Genomic DNA, 18,985 nt, shown 5'->3' on the forward strand with positions numbered 1-18,985 from the left:
TAACCAGTTAACCATTTACCCCATTGCCTCCACAGCAGCGTCTTCAAGGAGGCGGGACGGGGGTGGGGGCGGGGGCGGGGGTAGGGTCAGCTGCTTGCGATGGACCTTGTCCCCGCCCTGAGCCCTGGGGTCACTGATCCAGCTATGGAGACAGCTGCAGGTAGGAGGCCAGAAGAAATCCTTTCTGGGGAGGCGAGGGGAGGACTTTGGGGCAGTCAGGGGACAGATTTAGAGGCTGAGGCTCTGGGACCAGGGGGGTTCCACCTTGGGGCCTGGAGCCCTGAAGCAAACAGACGGGGAGTTAGAAGAGAAGACATGAGCGTTTGTCTTCCTGGTCCACGCCCTGTGCTGATATGCTGAGATTTCTGTGCTAAGGACTTGGGGGGAGGGGAAGGGATGGTAATGCACAGAAACGCCCAGTGTGCAACATCAGTGTCAAGGTAAGACACCTTTGGAGCAGAACCCAGGGGAGAAGTCCTTAAGTTTGGGAGTTCCCATAGTAAGTCTTTCAGTTTGCCACCGTGGGAACTGGAGGGAAGAAAGTACCTCTCCTGCCCTCACCCACCTCTTCGCTTCGCAGATCTTCGGGACATAGCCTCGTTAACTCTGTAAGTGCCACGCGGGTTGGGGCAAGGGGAGGATGGAAGAGAAGGTGGCGACGTTCTTTGGCTGCCTTAAGCTCCTAATGCAGAGCCTGGAATCCAAGTCCAGAAGCAGAGCTTTCTCCCACTTGCCTCCTCGCCTCCTTGTAGGAAGTTTGAGTTTAACCCGAAGCTGGGGATTGATAATCCTGTCCTCTCCCTGGCTGAAGAACAAGACCTCTCTGGTAACCCCCTCCCTGCCCCCTGGCAACCATCCCCTTTCCCCAGGAGACACCATAGCTCCACTTGGCCTCCCCTATCTCCTTGGTAACTATTGGCTTCTATCTCCCTCTGATAAGAGCCTTGGTTGGGAGTTACTACACGGAGGTAGGAGGGGCTGGGCAATTCCTTCCATTATAGCCCCACTGCCCAGCCCCGAACGGGGTGGAGGCTGGTCACGCTGCCCTATGGGCGAGCAGGGTCTGCCAGGCACACGGTGGCCTGTGCTTGGGCCACACCCCCTCGCCAACCTTTTTCTGGTGCCTCCCTCTTCTTCCAGATCCCTGGAGCCTGAAGCGGCCTCGCTTCTGTCTGCTGAGCAAAGAGGATGGCAGGAGCTTTGGCTTCCACCTGCGGCCAGAGCTGGGTGGGGCTGGCCACGTGGTGTGCAGGGTGCAGCCAGGCTCCTCAGCCCAGCGCCAGGGTCTTCGGGAGGGGGACCGCATCCTGGGGGTCAACAGCCATGACGTGGAGCACGAAGACTATGCAGTGGTGAGGGTGGACTAGAACTCCCTGTGGCTCAGGAGAGCATTCCTCAGGGAGACAGGTCCCCCCAGGATTTAGGGGTGCCCAAGTCAGGGAGAAAGCATCCAGACAGCTAGTTCCCATAGTGAAAAGCACAGGTGCTTGGGAGGGGGAGTTGGCAAGAAGGGCCTGGCCGGACCTCACCCCACCTGCCCTCTGTTCAGGTGGTCCGTCGTATCCGGGCCAGCGGGCCCCGCGTATTGCTGATGGTTTGGGCACGGCAGGTGCATGACGTGGCCCGAGCTCAGCAGGGGAACGCTGCACACCACTGTCCTATCCTCGGCCCAGGGGTCCGGCCCCGGCTGTGTCACATAATGAAAGATGAGGGTGGCTTTGGCTTCAGTGTCACTCATGGTGAGCTTAGAGGCTTGGGAGGGAGGGCAGGAGGGGAGAGCTCATGGCTTTCCATTCTCTGGGTGGGTAGCAGGCTGGAGCTTGCCCTTTTTTTTTGCTTCTAGGAAAGCAGGGTCCTTTCTGGTTGGTGCTAAGTACTGGGGGAGCAGCTGAGCGGGCAGGGGTACCTCCTGGGGCCCGACTGCTAGAAGTGAATGGGGTCAATGTGGAGAAGTACACTCATCACCAACTCAGCAGGAAGGTATGGTTGCCTGTTTCTGTTGCCCATGTGGGCCTGGGGCCCCTGGCTCAGGAAGCAGACTTCCCCACCCCACCCCCACTGCATTGCGCCTCCTCTCCTGATCTGATCTTCTACCTCCATCACCATCCTTCCCTTTGCTGCTTGATGCCAAGGCTTTTTGTCTCCCTCTGCTTTGTGCTTCATTTCTGGGCCTGGGAGGAGGGGATGGGAAGAGGTGCCTGCCCCTTCCCCCTCCCCCCCAGGTGGTTGAGGCTGATGCCCTGCTGGGTCCCCGCAGCTTTGGCAGAGTGGACAGCAGGTGACCCTGCTGGTGGCAGGGCCAGAGGTGGAGGAACAGTGTCGCCAGCTAGGAATGCCCCTGGCTGCGCCCCTGGCAGAGGGCTGTGCACTGCCTGCCAAGCCCCGCTGTCTGCACCTAGAGAAAGGGCCCAAGGGCTTCGGGTTCCTGCTCCGGGAGGAGAAGGGCCTTGGCGGTCGCCTTGGTGAGTGGGAGCTGTGGGGTTGGGTGGGGAGGGTAGGCCTTGGAGGTGGGCCCAGCAGTGTTTATATACACCTCTCCAGGCACAGAAGGCATGTCCCCCTGCAAGCCCCGGCTCTGCCTGGGCCTCCCCTTCCTGTGTACCCTGTGGGTCAGTCCTCCAGGGGAGGAGCAATGGGGATGTCTATGTCCCAGGACAGTTCCTACGGGAGGTGGAGCCAGGACTGCCAGCCGAGAAGGCCGGGATGCAGGCTGGGGACCGGCTGGTGGCTGTGGCCGGGGAGAGTGTGGAGGGGCTGGGCCATGAAGAAACGGTGTCCAGGATCCGGGCGCAGGGTGCCTGCGTCTCCCTCACCGTCATCGATCCTGAGGCTGACCGCTTCTTCAGCATGGTGTGAGCTGAGGGCAAGGGCTGGGGAGGGGGCAGGAATAGAGCAGGATTCCAGTCAAGGGAGAAGCAACGGGTTTGGTCTGTCTGACTGCTTCCAGGTTCGCCTCTCCCCGCTCCTGTTTTTGGAGAGCACAGAGGCTCCTGCCTCTCCCCAGGACATCGTCTCAGCCCCTCTGGTTGAGGTCAGGGACCCAGCAGCTGAAGACACAGCTGTGGCTCCTGTCCTTCCTGGTCCCCGCCAGTGCCTTCTCTACCCTGGGCCTGGCGGTGGCTATGGTTTCCGGCTCAGCTGTGTGGCCAGTGGCCCTGATATCTTCATCTCCCAGGTAACTGATGCCCCGTGGACCTTGGAGCCTTTAGAGTAGTGTCTCCCAATGAGTCTTCCTCTGTCTCCCTCCCCCAGCCTTAGAGCACCTGGCAAAATTTTCCATGGTGTTCCATACTCTATATCCTCCTCCTACCCCGACACCTCCAGGTGACCCCAGGAGGCTCAGCTGCCCAGGCAGGGCTGCAGATGGGCGATGTGGTTCTGGAGGTGAATGGGTGTCCTGTGGGTGGAGAGAATGACCCAGAAAGGCTTCAGCAGCTGGCTGAGGCTGAGCCACCCCTCTGCCTGAAGCTAGTGGCCAGGTCTCAGCAAGGCTTGGAAGACTGGATTCTCCTAGGGTCTGGAGAGGTGAGGAGGAGGAGACAGATGGGACATTGAGCAGCCAGAGTTCAGAAGGGAGCCGGAAAGGAAGGCAGCATGGGAGGGCTGGAGGGCAAAGCAGTGCAGGGCATGCACATTGGGTCTAAACGTTGTGGTAGGTGGGGAACAGAAGGACTCATGGAAACAGTCCCATTCCTAGGCATTCCAGCGCAGGTGGGGACAGGGAAAGAAACTCTCCTGGTCACTGAATGACCAACTTCCTCCTCTCTCTACTTAGAATTGGGCTCTGGCCTCAGATCTGCTGTAGAGCAATCCTGCTTGCAACAGATCTACCCAGGAGAATGTCTTCACTCTCCATCCTGAGGAGCTGCTGTCATTAAGCCAAAAGCTAGAGCCAAAAGCTGGAGCTCCAGGATTCTGGATGCCTCCAATCACAGGACAACCCACAGTGTCTCTCTGTTCGCATGGACCTACCTCCCACAGAGGGTGTGGCCAGAGTCTTCAGGCAGACCCATGCGGGAGTCTGTTCCCAGCTGACCCTCCCCTCTGGCTCCAGAGGAGGTCACCTGGGAGCTGTGGGGAAGTTGTGCCCCAAGGATGTGGTTGTGCCTGAGAAGGGTAGGCCATGGGGCTGGCCAGGATTGAAGCCACCTGGAACTTGCCCTAGGCCTGCTCAGGACTCTGGACCTGCTGCAAGAGCTTGGAGACCAGCTCTCCCTTCCCTCTGGTGCTGGTCACTATAGCATCTGATGTTATACAAATGGCTTTTCCTGACAAATCTGGCTGCCTGTGTTTGTGGTGGTGGGGGCAGGGGGTGGTAGTTTCAAGGGGCGGAAAGTGCCTGAGCTCAAGGCATGGGGCTCAGCTTCTGTGGGAGAGGGATTTAGACCTTGTGAATTTCTCTCCTGTCATTCAGTCTTTGGGGCAGTGGGTCAGCCCAGAACCAAGATGTCCCCACGAGAGGCACTCATCTCTGCCAAACATCCATAGCTGTCAGCCCTGCTCAGTTGTATATCAAGACAGCTTTATTGTTGGGGTTTCACAGAGTCCCAGAGTCTGCAGTCCTGCAGCCTCAAAGATCCAGGGGGTTGAGTCCAAAATGGCACAGCTGTTCCTTGTACCTGGCATGGAGTCTCAGCACAGCCCCATCCCACTGAGGCTTGGTGGCTCTCAGCTTGGCCAAGAGCCGGTCCAGGCTACCCTGTGGATACCAGGTTTCAGCTCCCAGGAAGGCAGAGGGCAGGGGTGGGGCATGCCCCAGCTTGGTTTGTAAGCCTTCATTGTTTGTAATTTGCTAAAGTTCTTATTCTCATTGAGCAGGCACAGTTGTATCCCCTGGCTGTCTGCCCTCAAGGTAGAGCAGAGTTTCCCATGAAGACACTGGGGTTGTGGGGTAGGGGGATGTGTATGCTGGGTATGGGGATGGCTGGGCTCCAGAGGGTGGTACTTACGTGTAAGATTTCCTCATACTTGGCTTCCATGTCTGCCACGTGGGCCCGAAGCTGCGCCAGGGTCTGATCCCGCTCTCTGAGGGCCTGCTCAGCCTCTCCCTGGGCAGCCTCAGCCTCCCTCTGGCATTTCTCTGGGGGGCAGGAGAAAGGATGAAAGAGGACGGGATGGCAACACTCCACCTTTGCACGAGCCTCCAGAAGTATCCGAACAGTGGAACCTGAGTGAGATCATGCCATGCTCCCCCAGGGTCATCAACTTCCCCGTAGTCCCTGTAAAGAGCTGAGCTCTGGGTGCAAAGGCTTGTTGTCCCTTCCTACCTGTGCAACCTCACACACGTCTCTCCCTGAGGCTCAATCTCTTCTTCTTTAAATAGAGAGGTGCTGTGAGAGCTAAATGTGACTAATGTATGGGAAAGCACCTGGTATATAGGAGGTGCTGGATACTTGTTGGTTGAATTTGAATTTGAGATAAGGCAGAGATCAGGAAAGGAACCCAGATTCTGCATGCCAGATTAGCAGCTCTGGGTATCTGTAGTTAAACTGAAGCTATTTTAGGATAAGAAAATTTTGAGGCCAAAATTGTGAAAGATCTTGTGTGCCATGCTAAGGTGTTTTGACTTTATCCTATAAACAAGAGGGGGAAAAACAAAGATTTCCTGTTTTTTATAGTTTTGCTTATTTAGGGGGTTTGGTTGTTTAGTTGGCAAATAGTTATTGCAGAACTACCATATGCTTGGCCTTGGAGATATAGAAGTAAATAGGTCTAACATTTTCTCTTAGTTTCAGTGTAAAAATTCTATCTCAGCTAAACTAAGAGGGACTAGGTTTTGCTCATGAGAGATGGTAGTAGTAGGAAGTGAGGGTTGCATTTGGAGAGACTAAGCAAGAAGGGGAAAGGACTTCCCTCCTGGAATGATCTGTTTAAGTCTCTTTTTATTTATATATTCTTGCCATCCTGAACTCTCTGCTCCGATCCTCAATGGTGGGAGAGTCAGTGGAGAAAGTGATGAGAGCCCAGGCTGCAGCCTTCTGGAGAAGGACCACCTTAAGTCCATCCCTTCAGGCTGGACCTTGTCAGTGAAACAAGCTTAGACAGTGGGAAACCTACCCAGCTGCTCCCGAAGGCTCCTCACTTCCTCCTCCAGCTGCCTGCTGCGGGTCTCCATCTTCTCCTGCAGGGCCCGGTACTGGCGACTCATCTCTGTGGTAGGGCCAGTGGCAGCCAGGGACCCAGTGGCGATGGAAGGGTGGAGAAAGGAGATGAAATTGTGGGTGGGGAGGGCTCAGGGGGCTTCTGCTTGGTCCAGTGGGATGGGAGCATAAAGACCTTCTGAGAAGCTGGGAGTCCCTGAAAACCTGGGGAAGGGAGAGGAAACCAGGCTCCTCTCCCCATCCCCATGGGGATTCTAGCCTGCCCCCTGCTCACTCCCATGGGATGAATGGGATAATGGCTATCGCTGCATTTTGTAACCTGCGAAGCATCAAGCACAGGGCATCAGGGATCCTGGAAGGTCCCTGCCTAGGATCTCAGAGGACTCCTTTGGGTGCTTTAGGATCTGCCTCATTTGTTCTGAGATTGGGCATGGCAGGCTGAAGTCCTCCCTGTGTCCCTTCTTGGTTGTCCTCTTCCAGGGCCCTGCCTCCTGCCCACCTGCTAAACCCACCGCACACCTGCATATATGGCCTTCCCTTCACTTCGGGCTCCCTCCAGTTCAGCCTCCAACCCTTGCAATCTTTGCTTCAGCCGGTCTTCGGAGGCCTTGGCTTGGCGGGCCTCATCCCTCCGCAGAGCTGTGGGTAGTCCCAGAGTAGCCCTCAGGACCGGCTGGGGTCCCCACTGAGCCAGCCCCATGGACTTGGTGGACCCTGCCCACTTCCAGAAACCAGGAGGTAGAGCATCCAGCCCCCCATTCTCTCTCCAGGTTCTCCCAACTCCCACCCCCCGAATCCCACAGACGCTTCATTACTAAGGAGCAACAATTTCCTCCACATTCTGGCTGTAAAAATAGCTCCCTAGTTCTCTCATCAAACATCACTGCCTACCCCACCCCACAATCCCAACTTGTGACAGTCTTTTTCCATTAGGGGACGGTTAGAGGTCAGCTTAGCCCCCCGCCATAGCTGCAAACCTCCAATTCCAGGGGGATGAGAGGAGGTGGTGGATACAGAAACACTTCCTTGCTCCTCCCCTCTGGCCTCCCGGACCGTCTGCCCTTCTTACCCAACTGGTCTCGAAGCAACTCCTTCTCCAGCACTGCCAGCCTGTGCTTGGACTCGGCCTCCACATCTGCCCTGGCAAAGTGGCAGAGGAGGGAGTTGTAGAGCCCCAGCTGATGAGGCTCTCAGCAACCCCCCTAGTTCCCCTCCCGTCCTCACCCAGACCCTGGACTTCCTTCCTACCTGAGGTCTCAGGACACCTAAATGATGGATTCCTGTCAGCAGAGATCTCATCTACTGGTCTACTGAGTTCACCGCTGCATCCTCACAGCCCAGCATAGAGTGGGTATTCAAAATATGTGTGATGACTATATAAGGAAGGCTCAGAACTGAACCTGGGCTAGAAGGGGCTCAAGGGAGGGGGCAAATGACTGATTTCCCCAATTTTCCACCTCCATGGAACCTGGATATGATGATATGAGCGGGGGAGGGTCAAGAAAGCTCCATCTCATCATACAGAGGGCCAAATAGTCTCTGGAGGACTGCTGTTTGGTCTCCACGCCAGAGCTCGGAGAAGTGGGGAATCCCCACCACCACCCACCCTGACTCACCAACACCCGAATTCTTTTTCTTCTTCTGTGCCCCAGCTTTGACCCCTTTTTCTTTGGTCTTAGGTGGCATCTCCTTGCTGTCCTGGGGGAAGGAGGGGACTGGTGTTCAGGTCTGGACAGGAGGATGCTTTTCTGACTCCTAGGCTGAACCAGGAGTCCCAGAAGACTGAGAATTCTAGTCTGTCTCTTGCACTTTCCAGAAGCTTCAGTTGTTGGTCTTCCTGGAACCTTGGACAGAGCTGTTTCTCTCTACCCATCTGGCTCTAGGCCCAGAAGTCATCCTTCTCAACCCTCTTTTGGAGAACATAAATCTCAGTACCTGGTCCTCTCCTCCGACACCCTCACCCTGCCTCTTCCTACCTCTAGAATCCTCTCTTGCTTCTGTTGTGGCTTCCTGTGGAGTGACCTGACTAATGAGGAAGGGCAGAGAAAAACTCCAACCAGCTAGGAGCCCGAGGAGGGGGCTGGGTTCTGGGAGCCAATCCAGGGTGGCAAATTTCCGTTGGGGGCAGGACTGAGAACAGGAAGGTTGGGTTTTTGGAGACTGCGTGTTGTCCAGGCAACTGGGAAACATGGAGCTCGCAGGAAGGTAGAATAAGCTATTTCAGCTCATTCAGCTTAAAACACCGAGGTTCCAGAAGGTCGATCCTCTCCCCAAATCCAAAGTGTAGAAGAAAGGGCTGGCTTTGGAGCCGATTCACTTCCATATAGGCAGTCTGCAATTTAGAGGCATACAAATGACAAGCTGTACACTTCAGAAATAATACTATTGTGCTGATGCAGGGAAGAGGACTGCTGATAGCCATTTTGGGCAATTTACAGCCCTAGTGCTTGCCTGCAGAATGACATTATATCAGGCTTAAAACTCAAGGTGCTCTTCAGTAAAGGCATTCTATGGCATATGAGGGAGATGCAGGAAGCAGGTCGGAGAGTTTCCCATTTCAGAGAAATGAGACACAGAGCAGCAGACCCACGGAGCCCAGGGTGTAGAGGAAAGGGGACTGGCTGGAGAGACAAGAGGCGTGAGGTCTTGTCCTCCCTCTGGATTCCTAAACTTCCCCTGTTCCTTATCTAGTTGGTTTCCAGGCAGGTTCTGAGAAACTCCTTTGCAACGCTCCCTGAAGCATAGTGTTGGCTGGGGCGCCCTCTAGTGTTCTTATTTGACATATTTCTTCCCAGTCTCTTAAATTTTTTCATTTTAAATTATTTACTGGGCAATGTTGGGGTTGCCTCCCTCTTGAGGATACTTCCTAGCATCTTGCTGGAGTCATGTGTGGTTGGAGAAACAAATCTGGGGAAGGGAGTATGACAAGTCACTCAGCCTCTACCCTCCCTCCGGCCTTGTGCCATTCTGGAGCCTTGTTGTCTCTCTTCCATCGGGATCTCTGGGCACCAGACTTGCTAGAATGAAAACAGAAGAAACTCCAGGGCTTTCCTCTTGTAGATTAAGGGACCTGCAGTCTCTCTCTTTGGATGCATCTCTCCATCCTTGTCCCCCTCAACTTATTACGTCAATTGTTTGTCGTCAGGAGCAGATTGGTAGAAACAGCCATAAGATCTGGGAATAAAAAGTCCTTCCTCTGGGGAGCAGGCAGTTCAGGCAGAAGCTGATTCATGTTTATTTGTCACGTTGGTGGCTTCAGGGTACTGCTCTGGACCCTTACAGAGTGAAGAGAGGAGTCAGGCTTGCCCTTCCAGGTACTTAAGGCAACTGTGACTCTGGGTCAGGTAATCATGTGCACATCTTCCAAGTCTGGAGAATACTTTTCTTCTAGTCTTGAAGCATGTTTCTCATTTATTCTCCATCTAGAACCCTCTGGTTCTGTTGAGGAATGCTGTGTGTGTGTGTGGGGGGGGGGGGGTCCTGCTCCCATCCTTCTCATCCTGAAGGCTATGGGGAGTTTCTGCATGGGATGATTAGTGTCTGTGTTATTCTGATGCATGAAATGACACATTGAGGACAGAGATTATGGCATACAAACCATGTATCATGCATCAGATGAGCACTTACTTTACAAATATGTTCAGTTAACTGACTTTCAGGTGCAGAATGAGGATGTGGTTTGGGGTGAAGGCCAAATGGAGTAAGAAGAGGGCCACATGTCACATTATATGATACAAGCTGAGACAGCTCTAACATAACCAGCACTGGGAATGGCATTGTATGGCATTGTGATCAACAATCCAATCCTATCTCCAGAACATTTTTTAAAACAAGCCAAATAAAAATTATTTTTTTAAAAAAGAGGCTAATCTTCCTGTCTCTTTTTATTACCTACAGTTTAGAAGTGATAACAGGAAACATCATTTCAAGCAGAACTCTTGTCTTCCTTGGAAAATGATCCTGTCAGGGAGTTTTGAAGAGACACAGAGGAGAAAGAGATCACTCTCTCTCCTTTATTCAAATGTGAGAGACAGGTCATTTGTATATTAAAAGAAATAAGGCCTACTGTAGCAGAAATAAAGGGCTTTTTTTTTTTTTAATTGAGGGCTTCTGGCCTCCAGAACTGTAAGAGAATAAATTTATTTTATATTTTTTACTTTTTTAAAAAGAGCAGTTGTAGGTTTAGAGAAAAATCATGCAAAAAGGACAGAGTCAAAGTGCAAATTATACAACTCCGTGCTATAGAGGTCTTACTAAAGAATACAAATTGCAAGTGGAAACAAAGCCAGAGCTGTATAGTGTATGCCCAGACAAGCTCATACACAGATACAGGGTTAATTTCTTCCTGTACTCCATTACATCTAGGATTTGGCTACGAAGGGAAAAAAAATGCCCTTCTGCACCTTCTAGATAGGAACTGATAAAACGAAATTCTAACTGCTAGGAAATGACAATGTTGATTCCTGCATAAAGATGATTGAATCGCAAACAGAATCAGGATGTCTGGCTGAAGGGTCCTTGAGTCCAGAGATATTTTTCCCCTCTCAAAGGAATACGTGATAAACTCTAATTTCCTAATCAGTCAAAGGCTTTGTGTTAGAACCGAGAGGAGATCTAAGCGGAACTTAGTACTTATTGACACATCAGGTCCCGCAAGCACCCGAAGTTGAGACCAGAATGAGCAAATTAGGGCAGGGCACTTCCTTCTTTAGAAGGGATGTTCCTCTTTTCGTTCCAACGGAGTTTTTGGATTACAGAAGTGGAAATGCCTGGGAACTGCATTTTTCTCCCTTGGGTGCAGCGAGAACTCCTCAGACCAGCCCCGCAGCGGTCTGTCGGATTCTGTGGGCGGAGCCTTGCGCCGGTCCTGCAGACCCGCGGTGCGGTGTGCCGAGCAGGGGAATCTTAAGTGGATATTCGATTCCCAGAAAAGGAACCAGTATTCAGAAGCAAACATGGGGAAATGCTTTGTTTTCAAGAGGGCAAAGGGCCTTTTAGAAGAGATCACAGCCTGAGTGCCTCAATCCTTTCGGGGGTCTAATCAGACTCGAACAATCTTCAGCATTTACGTTGCTGTCCTTGGTCCCGTCTTAAGAGTTTAAAATACCAGGGTGTGGACAATTAACTTCCCTTCTTTCCCCACCATTCTCATACAAAGTGAAGAAACAAATAGCTTTAACCTCTGTTTCCTCACTTGGTCAAGAGTGGGGGAAAGGCTTGACGTTAACATTCTCCCTATCGCTGCCTTAGTTTAAACCTTCAAATGACCCATTCAAGAAGCGCCAGCAGCCCACAAGTAATATGGAGGCCTCGGCTTCTGCCTAGTGCGCAGACTCCGCTTTAGACCGTTTTCTTCTCCCCATCTCCAGCAGAGGGCGCAGGCGTGGGCCGGGACCCAAGCAGAGGCTCCGCCTGGCCCCGCCCCGGCCCACTCCCTGGGGTAGGGGCGGGAGAGGCGCGCGCGGAAACCTCGCCGCGGCTTTCCGGGAGCAGTTGGTACGCGGGTGGCTCTGCAGGGCGTGGCGCACGAGGGGTCTCTACCCAGTGCAGACAGGGCCGCCTCCTTCCCCCCAGCTCGTCTGTCAGTCAGTCTCCGGCGCGCGCCTGCGCTCCCTCCCTCGTGCTCGCGCACTGAGGGGGCGCGCCCCGCGCGGACCCGCGTTTCTCGGCACCGCCCACTCCCCTCCCAGTGGCGGCTCCTCCCTCCGCCCGAGTAGCCGGCGGCGGCGGCGGCGGCCGGGAGAGGCCCCTCCTTCACGCCCTCCTTTCCCTCGCTTGCAGCAGAGCCGAGCCGGCGTACCCGGCTGGGCCCCCAACCCTCCCCGGGCCATGGCCGGCAACGTGAAAAAGAGCTCTGGGGCCGGGGGCGGCAGCGGCTCCGGGGGTTCGGGCTCCGGAGGCCTGATCGGGCTCATGAAGGACGCCTTCCAACCGCACCACCACCACCACCACCTCAGCCCCCACCCACCGGGGACCGTGGACAAGAAGATGGTGGAGAAGTGCTGGAAGCTCATGGACAAGGTGAAAGGCCGGAGGACCCGCGGGAGCAGGGATGGGCATGGGCGGAGGGGCAGGAGGGAGGGGAAGGAAGGGACAGAGGAAGCTGGGGGAGGAGACGGGTCACGAGAGCCTAGGGAGGCGAGGAGCTGGGGTGACGGAACCCGGAGGGGGCCTGAGAGGTTGGGGGACTCTGAGGAGCGGAACAGGGAGGGACTGGGAAGGTAGGGGTCGGCGGTGGGGGAAGGGCTGTGAGGCTGGGAGTGGGGGAACATTGAGGTGTTGTGGTTGGGGTAGTGAGACAAAGATGGGGTGGGGGCTGGGGTGAAGGTTAAGTGGGAAGCCACTGGGGCGGAAATATAATGGGGGGGGTGCGGAGTTTGGGGCTCTGCAGGGTTTAGAGGTGTGGGTCACAGAATTGGCCCCCGAGAGATAGGAGGGAGGGGGAGGAAGAGTGTCTGATTTACCGGCTAGGGCTGTTAGCTGGAAGCGGAGTGTAGATCTGGCTAGGGAATCACATTTAGGGTCTGATCGAGAGACCTGGCACCAGGGCACCTCCGCAGGCGAACTGTGCTGCGGGTGAGCCTATGTTTTTTTTCTCATTCAAGATGTTACACTAAGATAAAATAAGTAGAGATGTAAGTGTTTAGATGGAGAAAGGAAGGAACTTTCTTCTTCATTGAGCTCTGGCTCAAGTTTTTAGTTATTCTCCAAAACATTGGATATGATCCATTGCTAGTGCTGAGATATGCACTGATTAAACCACAAGTTCTGTTTAGACATTATCTTCTGTAGGATGGATGGGGGTCTACATTCATTATTAACGGGCCTAACTATTACAGGAGTTGACTTTAAAGTTTGTTTGAGGAGCTTCTTTTATTACCCTTTTTTTAAAAAAAGCAAGTGTGAAAAATAATACTTTTATATTTAGCCACTTTAATTTTGGCAATTGGGAGAATTTTTACTTCCTTATAGTTGTGTCTATTTAATGAAATACAGCATTTCCTTCCAAGTGTGTAAGCAGTCAAATGATTTGTTAGAATTTAATACAATGTTTCTTTGGTATTTTTCACATTCATTAATAAATAACTTATTTTGGGAAAATTCATAGTGGAATGGAAAGTGATTGGAAGGATATTGTATCCTTATTCTAAGAGCATATTATAAGAGAATGGTGTCATTTCCTCCAGGGTAAAAATTTTTTTTTCTTTTTCCGCTTCTCTCTGGGCCTCGGTTCCTCTTCTGTAAAGTTCTTCACTGGTTGTTTTGGACTAGAAATAGCTAATGAAAATGATTATGGAGCACTTGGCAAATATAAATATGCTATATAAATGCTTAATAAGTCCTGCGTGTGAATGAACACTCCTATTTTGCATACCAGTGGTTTAGAACCACATTTTTCAGGGCTGCTTTTTGTCATGTGAAATAGTTAGTATTCTAATTAATAGACACAAGTATTTGTATGTTGATTATATTGGTGTAGTAGTGCTAATTTCATTATTAGAAATTGTAATAAAAATCCTCACATCCTTACAGGAAGTTAGGCATGGAAAGGAAACTTTAAATGCGTTGACAGCCTTTTTTTTTTTTTTTTTTTTTTTTAATATTGAATGTATTCAAAATCTGAAGTTTGTAGGTTTACGTTTTAGGGGTTTACAATTATGGACTAAAAAAGTTTTCCTGGAGTAGAAAAAATATTTGCAGTTCTAATTGGAGAGATGTGGATTCAGTGTTTCAAAATTGTATTGATTAGTGATCTCTCCTTAAAATAATAAACTTTTCATCAAACCCTTGTCTGTCTCTATAAATATAGGATATGGTATAGATAATCCTATTCTACAAGGTAGCCCAGATAAGATCCTCCATTAAGTTTTACCCCTTCATCTCTTTAAAGTATGTGTATTGAATTTTTTGAATCATATTTTTTAATTGTAGAATGTAACATATACATAGAAGTGATAACTTTCCAAGTGCAATTTAACGAGTAGTTAGAGAGCAAATTTCAAAGAATATTATGGGTTACAGTTCCACAGTTTCAGTTATTTACTTATTGTAAAATATATATCTAAAAGGTAATATTTTTCAAAGTATGATATAACAAGTAGTTATTTGGGAAATTTCCAAAATTGTTATACAAAAAGGTGATTTTAGCTTTCAAATTACAATTTAACAAGTAGCTATAGAACAAACTTCAAAGGATGCTGTGGGTTACAGTTCCACCGTTTCAATTCTCTCCTTCTAGCTATTATAATACCGTAGCAACCAAGAAAAAGAAAATCATATAGAGATTCAGTATTCATAATCCTTTGTTAAATCCTATCTTGTCTGTTTTTACCCCTTCTTCTAGCTTAATCACTTTTCTGATCTTCAGGGATGTTTCGGCAGTGACTACCCTAACTTGTTCATGCTGAAAAGGGGTGTTGACTATGAGAAAATGGAACACATCTGGTCGATGTTCTTGAAGAGGTTATTGCCTCTGTGTTCTGGGACTTAGCTGGCATAGGAGTTCTCTGGAGGATTTAAGTTTCTGAAGAATAAACTTAGTGAGTGAAACTTTTTTAGAGTCTCAGATAGAGATCTGGGTATTCTTTAATGTTTGGGACTTTTGTTTACTAGGGCTTATCCTGCTGTGCTCATTTGGCATACCTAGGTGAAGCTTACATAGGAGTAACCTCCTCTTGATAGCCTCTTGACTCTGTGTGAATTCTCTTAGCCACTGAAACCTTATTTTGTTACCTTTTTCCTCCTTTTGGTCAAAAAGGCATTCTCAATCCCTCAGTGCCAGAGTCCTCCCAAGTCGCCAGGAAGACTCATTCATCTGGGGGGTCCTGTCCCATGTCAGGGGGAGGGTGATGAATTTGTTTGCATAGTTGGGCTTAGAGAAAGTCTACATTTGAACAACAGAAGAGGTTCTCTGGAGGTGACTCCTAGGCATAATTATAGGTGGGCTTAGCCTCCCCTTTACAACCGTAAGTTTCACCTTGTGTATTGAATTTTGATTTCTTCTGTAGAATGTTTAATTATTTGGGAAGAATGAAGAGGACTCAATACATTGGGTCAAAATGCTTTTCAGGTTTTGATAGTTTCAAGGAAAGTAGGCTTCTAGCTTTTCCATTCTGTTGTGAGGAGAGGTGTGTTTTATTCTTGTGTATTGCTTGTTTTGTCAGAAGCTTTTAGTATTCCCTGTTCTCCATATCACATATTACAAGTTGTGTTGAAAACTTAGTTGTTCTTTCTGATGTTTTAGGCTAAAGACTTAAAGTGCTTTCCAGATTTTCTGAATACTTCTGTAGTGTTGTTAGAGTGCATCATCTCCTTTGCCCTTGATGTTTTGTGTATAGGGTGATCTCTCTCTCTTTTTTTTAATTCTTATTTTTGAAAGTCTTAATGTGTCACTAAATCTTCTTGACTTCATGTGTTATGACTTCATGTGTGGTGAAGAACTTGACTGTCAGGTCCGCAGATGTCCCACACATTTATTGAACTTAGCCCCATACCTGTTTTATCCTTGTTTTTGAAGCTAGAAGAATATTACTCCAGCCTGTTATTAATGGATTGATTGAATTTAGCACAGGGAACTGTTAGTCTTAGCCCCTCTCCCTATATTGGATGTATGCAGATGGAGAAGTTGGCACAAGTCATGGGTTCTGATCAACAGAGGCTCAATTTACTAATTTACTAATCCATTGTGGAACTTCAGCTCATTGTTGGAAAATTGCTTGTGCTAGAAGGCTTGTTATTAAACAAAAGTTAGACATAAACAGCCTCTAGTTTTTTGTTTTTTTGTGTGTTTTTTTGTTTTGTTTTGTTTTTTCTTTTTGTCTCCCAGGATATTGTAGTAAATATTTGCATATTTTCTTCTATCTGAAGAAAGTGGCTAGCAAGGAGACTACAGGGCAGGGAAGGGAAGGAGATGGTAATCACAAAAATTGTCTAATGTCTAACTAAATTTAGACTTATCAAGGTATTTAATTTAATGAGAGACTTTACATTTCAATTTGGTTAGTGATCAGGTTTTGTGAAGTAGAGCAGGGGTCAGCAAACTTTCCGTCAAGAGACAGTAAATATTTTTGGCTTTGCCGGTCACATAGTCCCATATTCTTTTTTTTCTTTCTTTTTTTCTGTTTTTACAAGTCTTTAAAAGTTTGTGGACATACAAAATCAGGCTGTGGACCACAGTTTGTCCATACCTGAAGTAGAACATCATGCTGGCAGTATTTTCCATCTGTACCACAAAATTTTTATTTTAAATTAGCTGATATTAGTGGAACATTAAAGTGTTGATTTTTTTAAATGGAATATAATTTATAGGAAAAATTCTTCTCTTAAAGCATGAGTTTAAAAAGTGTCTTCAGAAAAGGATTATTCCTTCCTTCAGCCTACTTTCTGTGTGTCCTACCCCAATCCCTACACCCCTCAAAAAAAGCAAAGCACCTTGGGTGACTTCCTATATTTTGGGAAGTAAGATGCATTTAGTAGAATTCATGAATCAATATATTTCATTGGATTCATCCTTCCATCTGTCCCTCCTTCCCTCTCTTCCTTCCTTCCTTCCGTTTGCATGCTTACCCCAAGCGTAGTGCAAGGGGTAAGAAGATGAAGTTCTTACACTCCAGAAGATTACATTACAGTGATAGGTAACAGTGGGAGGGGTATGTTCAAAGTGCTATGGGATCTCTTAAGTTTAAACATATTTTAAACATGTGTGTATTTCTTCTGTTTTTATCTTAACCTTGAAAGATTGTAAACTCCATGAGGGCAGCAACTTGAACCTACTTATCTCCTGCAGTGTCCAGTCATGGGGACTTACAGTAGTAGGTTCTTGGTAAATGTTTGTTAAATTGCTTGGTGTGCCTCAAAGAAATAACTGACAGGAAAAGGTATAGATAGTAGGAATAAATTTTAATTGCATTAATCTTATTTATTATTCCTTGCCATACCCTTTGTTGGTATCATTCCTCTCTTACAGATGAACACATTTAAGTTTAGAGAGGTTAAGTAGTTTAGTTAATAGTAGAGCCTGACTTGGAATCCAGGATTGCCCAGCTCCTGAGCTTTAGTTACATCTTCTCTATGCTGCCTTCTCATGTATACAACAAAGTCTCAATGACTAACAAAAGCCATTTATTCAGAAAGTGACCTATGCACTACCCACAGCATTTCTTCAATTCATATACTCAAGAAAAGAAGACTTGGTATTTAATTAAGGTAATGTTTAACCAGTATCATTCAATGAAGTATCTGTTATCTACTTTTAAGTTAAATGTTTATGTCTTTTCAAATTATGTGTGCTACTTGCTTTGCATAGTGGTGGTAGAGGCATGTCCATGTTGTTTTCCCATCATACTTAATTCATGTTATCTATGGTAGCATTTATCACTTTGTATTTCAATTTATTTACGTATCTGTCCCTCCCCACCTAGAGTGCCCCGAGACCAAGGCTTTGTCTTAATTTCACTTCCTGTTGCCTAACAGTATTTGCTGAAGTGCGGAACATTTAACAAAGTGAAATGGGATCAAAACAAACCCTCATTTTCCACCTGTTGGGGGGATTGGCTAGGGAATTGTTTTTTTTTTTTTTTGAGTGCCAAATTCAAATAATTAACTGAAAGTGTTTTTACCTTTTTCAGTGATAAATGTAATTAATATACATTCTAAAACTTGATTATGGTATTTTTGTTTCTTAAGAACTCTCCCCACAGGATGTTAAATTACTCATAATTCTTTATTATTAAACATGAGCTCAATTGAGCATTTCATGTGGTTAGTGATAGACATTTTGAAAGGTATATAGGATAAAAGTAGGGAAGAAGATATTCTCTGTCATTTTGTGACTTTGGTTGAAATTTTTGTGACTCTTGGGATAGTAAACACCCCCCTGTTCTCCCCCCTACATGAGACCTGACTCCCAGGGGTGAAAATCTCCCTTTCAAAGCAGGATATGACACCCGGGGATGAGCCTGGACCTGGTGTCGTGGAATTGAGAACATCTTCTTGACTAAAGGGGGAAGCGAAATGAAACAAAATAAAGTTTCAGTGGCTGAGAGATTTCAAATGGAGTCTAGAGGTCATTCAGGAGGGCTTTCTTATGTGCTATATAGATATCCCTTTTTAGTTTTTAATGTATTGGAATAGCTAGAAGGAAATAACCTGAAACTATCAAACTGCAACCCAATAGCCTTGATTCTTGAAGATGATTATATAACTATGTAGCTTCTGTGGGGTGACATTGTGATTGTGAAAACCTTGTGGATCACACTCCCTTTATCCAGTATACGGATGGATGAGTAGAAAAATGGGAACAAAAACTAAATGAAAAATAGGGTGGGATGGGGGAAATGACTTGGGTGTTCTTCTTTACTTTTTTTTTTTATTCCTATTTTTATTCTTTTTGGTGTAAGGAAAATGTTCAAAAATAAATTGGGGTGATAAATGCACAATTATATGATGGTGTTGTGAACAGGTGATTGTACACCATGGATGATTGTGTAGTATGTGAATATATCTCAATAAAACGGAATTAAATTATAAAAAAAAATTTCAGGATACAAATATATAGAAAAATTTCATGGTGGGGAGAGGAAATACATAGTATGTTTATGTATAGAAAGCTTGGAGGGAGGTACACCAACTAGCATTGATCTCTGGATGTTTAATAATAGGTGATTTTAACCTCTTTTATAGTTTCCTGGTTTGCGAAATTTCTGCAGTGTGTGTGTATGTATATCTATGTATCTATATCTCTATATTTTGTAAAATTAGGAAAAGTAGGAGTAGTTGGAAACTGGTCAACATCTTTACTAGATTTAATTCTACAAAATATTTAAGTCCACAGTTTTGAAAACTAGTTTTGTTTTCTTAAAACTCTTTAATTTCACATGGAAAGA

General features: G+C 47.9%; 3 protein-coding genes across 8 annotated transcripts in view; 2 read left to right on the forward strand and 1 right to left on the reverse strand.

The window, feature by feature from the left end:
- Window positions 1-129: 129 nt before the first annotated feature.
- Window positions 130-4,276, forward strand: PDZD3 (PDZ domain containing 3). 5 transcript variants are annotated; one of them, XM_037838771.1, is made up of 11 exons: window positions 130-160; window positions 581-608; window positions 753-826; window positions 1,141-1,352; window positions 1,550-1,739; window positions 1,844-1,980; window positions 2,258-2,462; window positions 2,654-2,850; window positions 2,948-3,175; window positions 3,325-3,525; window positions 3,776-4,276. In XM_037838771.1, the coding sequence occupies exons 1-11, from the start codon at window positions 145-147 to the stop codon at window positions 3,803-3,805; spliced, it is 1,518 nt and encodes a 505-aa protein (XP_037694699.1). In that variant the 5' UTR covers window positions 130-144; the 3' UTR covers window positions 3,806-4,276. The 5 variants fall into 5 exon arrangements, with proteins under 5 accessions (XP_037694699.1, XP_037694700.1, XP_037694695.1 ...); XM_037838772.1 differs by lacking the exon at window positions 3,776-4,276 and having other exon boundaries at window positions 2,654-2,852; window positions 3,325-3,465; XM_037838767.1 differs by lacking the exon at window positions 3,776-4,276 and having other exon boundaries at window positions 1,844-2,462; window positions 2,542-2,850; window positions 3,325-3,465.
- A 225-nt stretch (window positions 4,277-4,501) lies between these two features.
- Window positions 4,502-8,071, reverse strand: CCDC153 (coiled-coil domain containing 153). 2 transcript variants are annotated; one of them, XM_037839150.1, is made up of 7 exons: window positions 7,718-8,071; window positions 7,350-7,430; window positions 7,171-7,236; window positions 6,621-6,740; window positions 6,058-6,150; window positions 4,950-5,080; window positions 4,502-4,699 (listed from the first exon to the last, which is right to left on the reverse strand). In XM_037839150.1, the coding sequence occupies exons 1-7, from the start codon at window positions 7,785-7,787 to the stop codon at window positions 4,571-4,573; spliced, it is 690 nt and encodes a 229-aa protein (XP_037695078.1). In that variant the 5' UTR covers window positions 7,788-8,071; the 3' UTR covers window positions 4,502-4,570. The 2 variants fall into 2 exon arrangements, with proteins under 2 accessions (XP_037695078.1, XP_037695079.1); XM_037839151.1 differs by lacking the exon at window positions 7,350-7,430.
- Window positions 8,072-11,808: 3,737 nt separating this feature from the next.
- Window positions 11,809-18,985, forward strand: part of CBL (Cbl proto-oncogene) — a 100,612-nt gene continuing 93,435 nt past the window's right edge. The window contains exon 1 of the mRNA XM_037841716.1: window positions 11,809-12,122. Within this exon, the coding sequence (XP_037697644.1) occupies window positions 11,931-12,122 (192 nt within the window). The 5' untranslated portion in view covers window positions 11,809-11,930. The remainder of the gene's footprint in view (window positions 12,123-18,985) is intronic.

Source organism: Choloepus didactylus, chromosome 6 (genome assembly GCF_015220235.1).
Source record: "Choloepus didactylus isolate mChoDid1 chromosome 6, mChoDid1.pri, whole genome shotgun sequence".
Classification (NCBI taxonomy): Eukaryota; Metazoa; Chordata; class Mammalia; order Pilosa; family Megalonychidae; genus Choloepus; species Choloepus didactylus.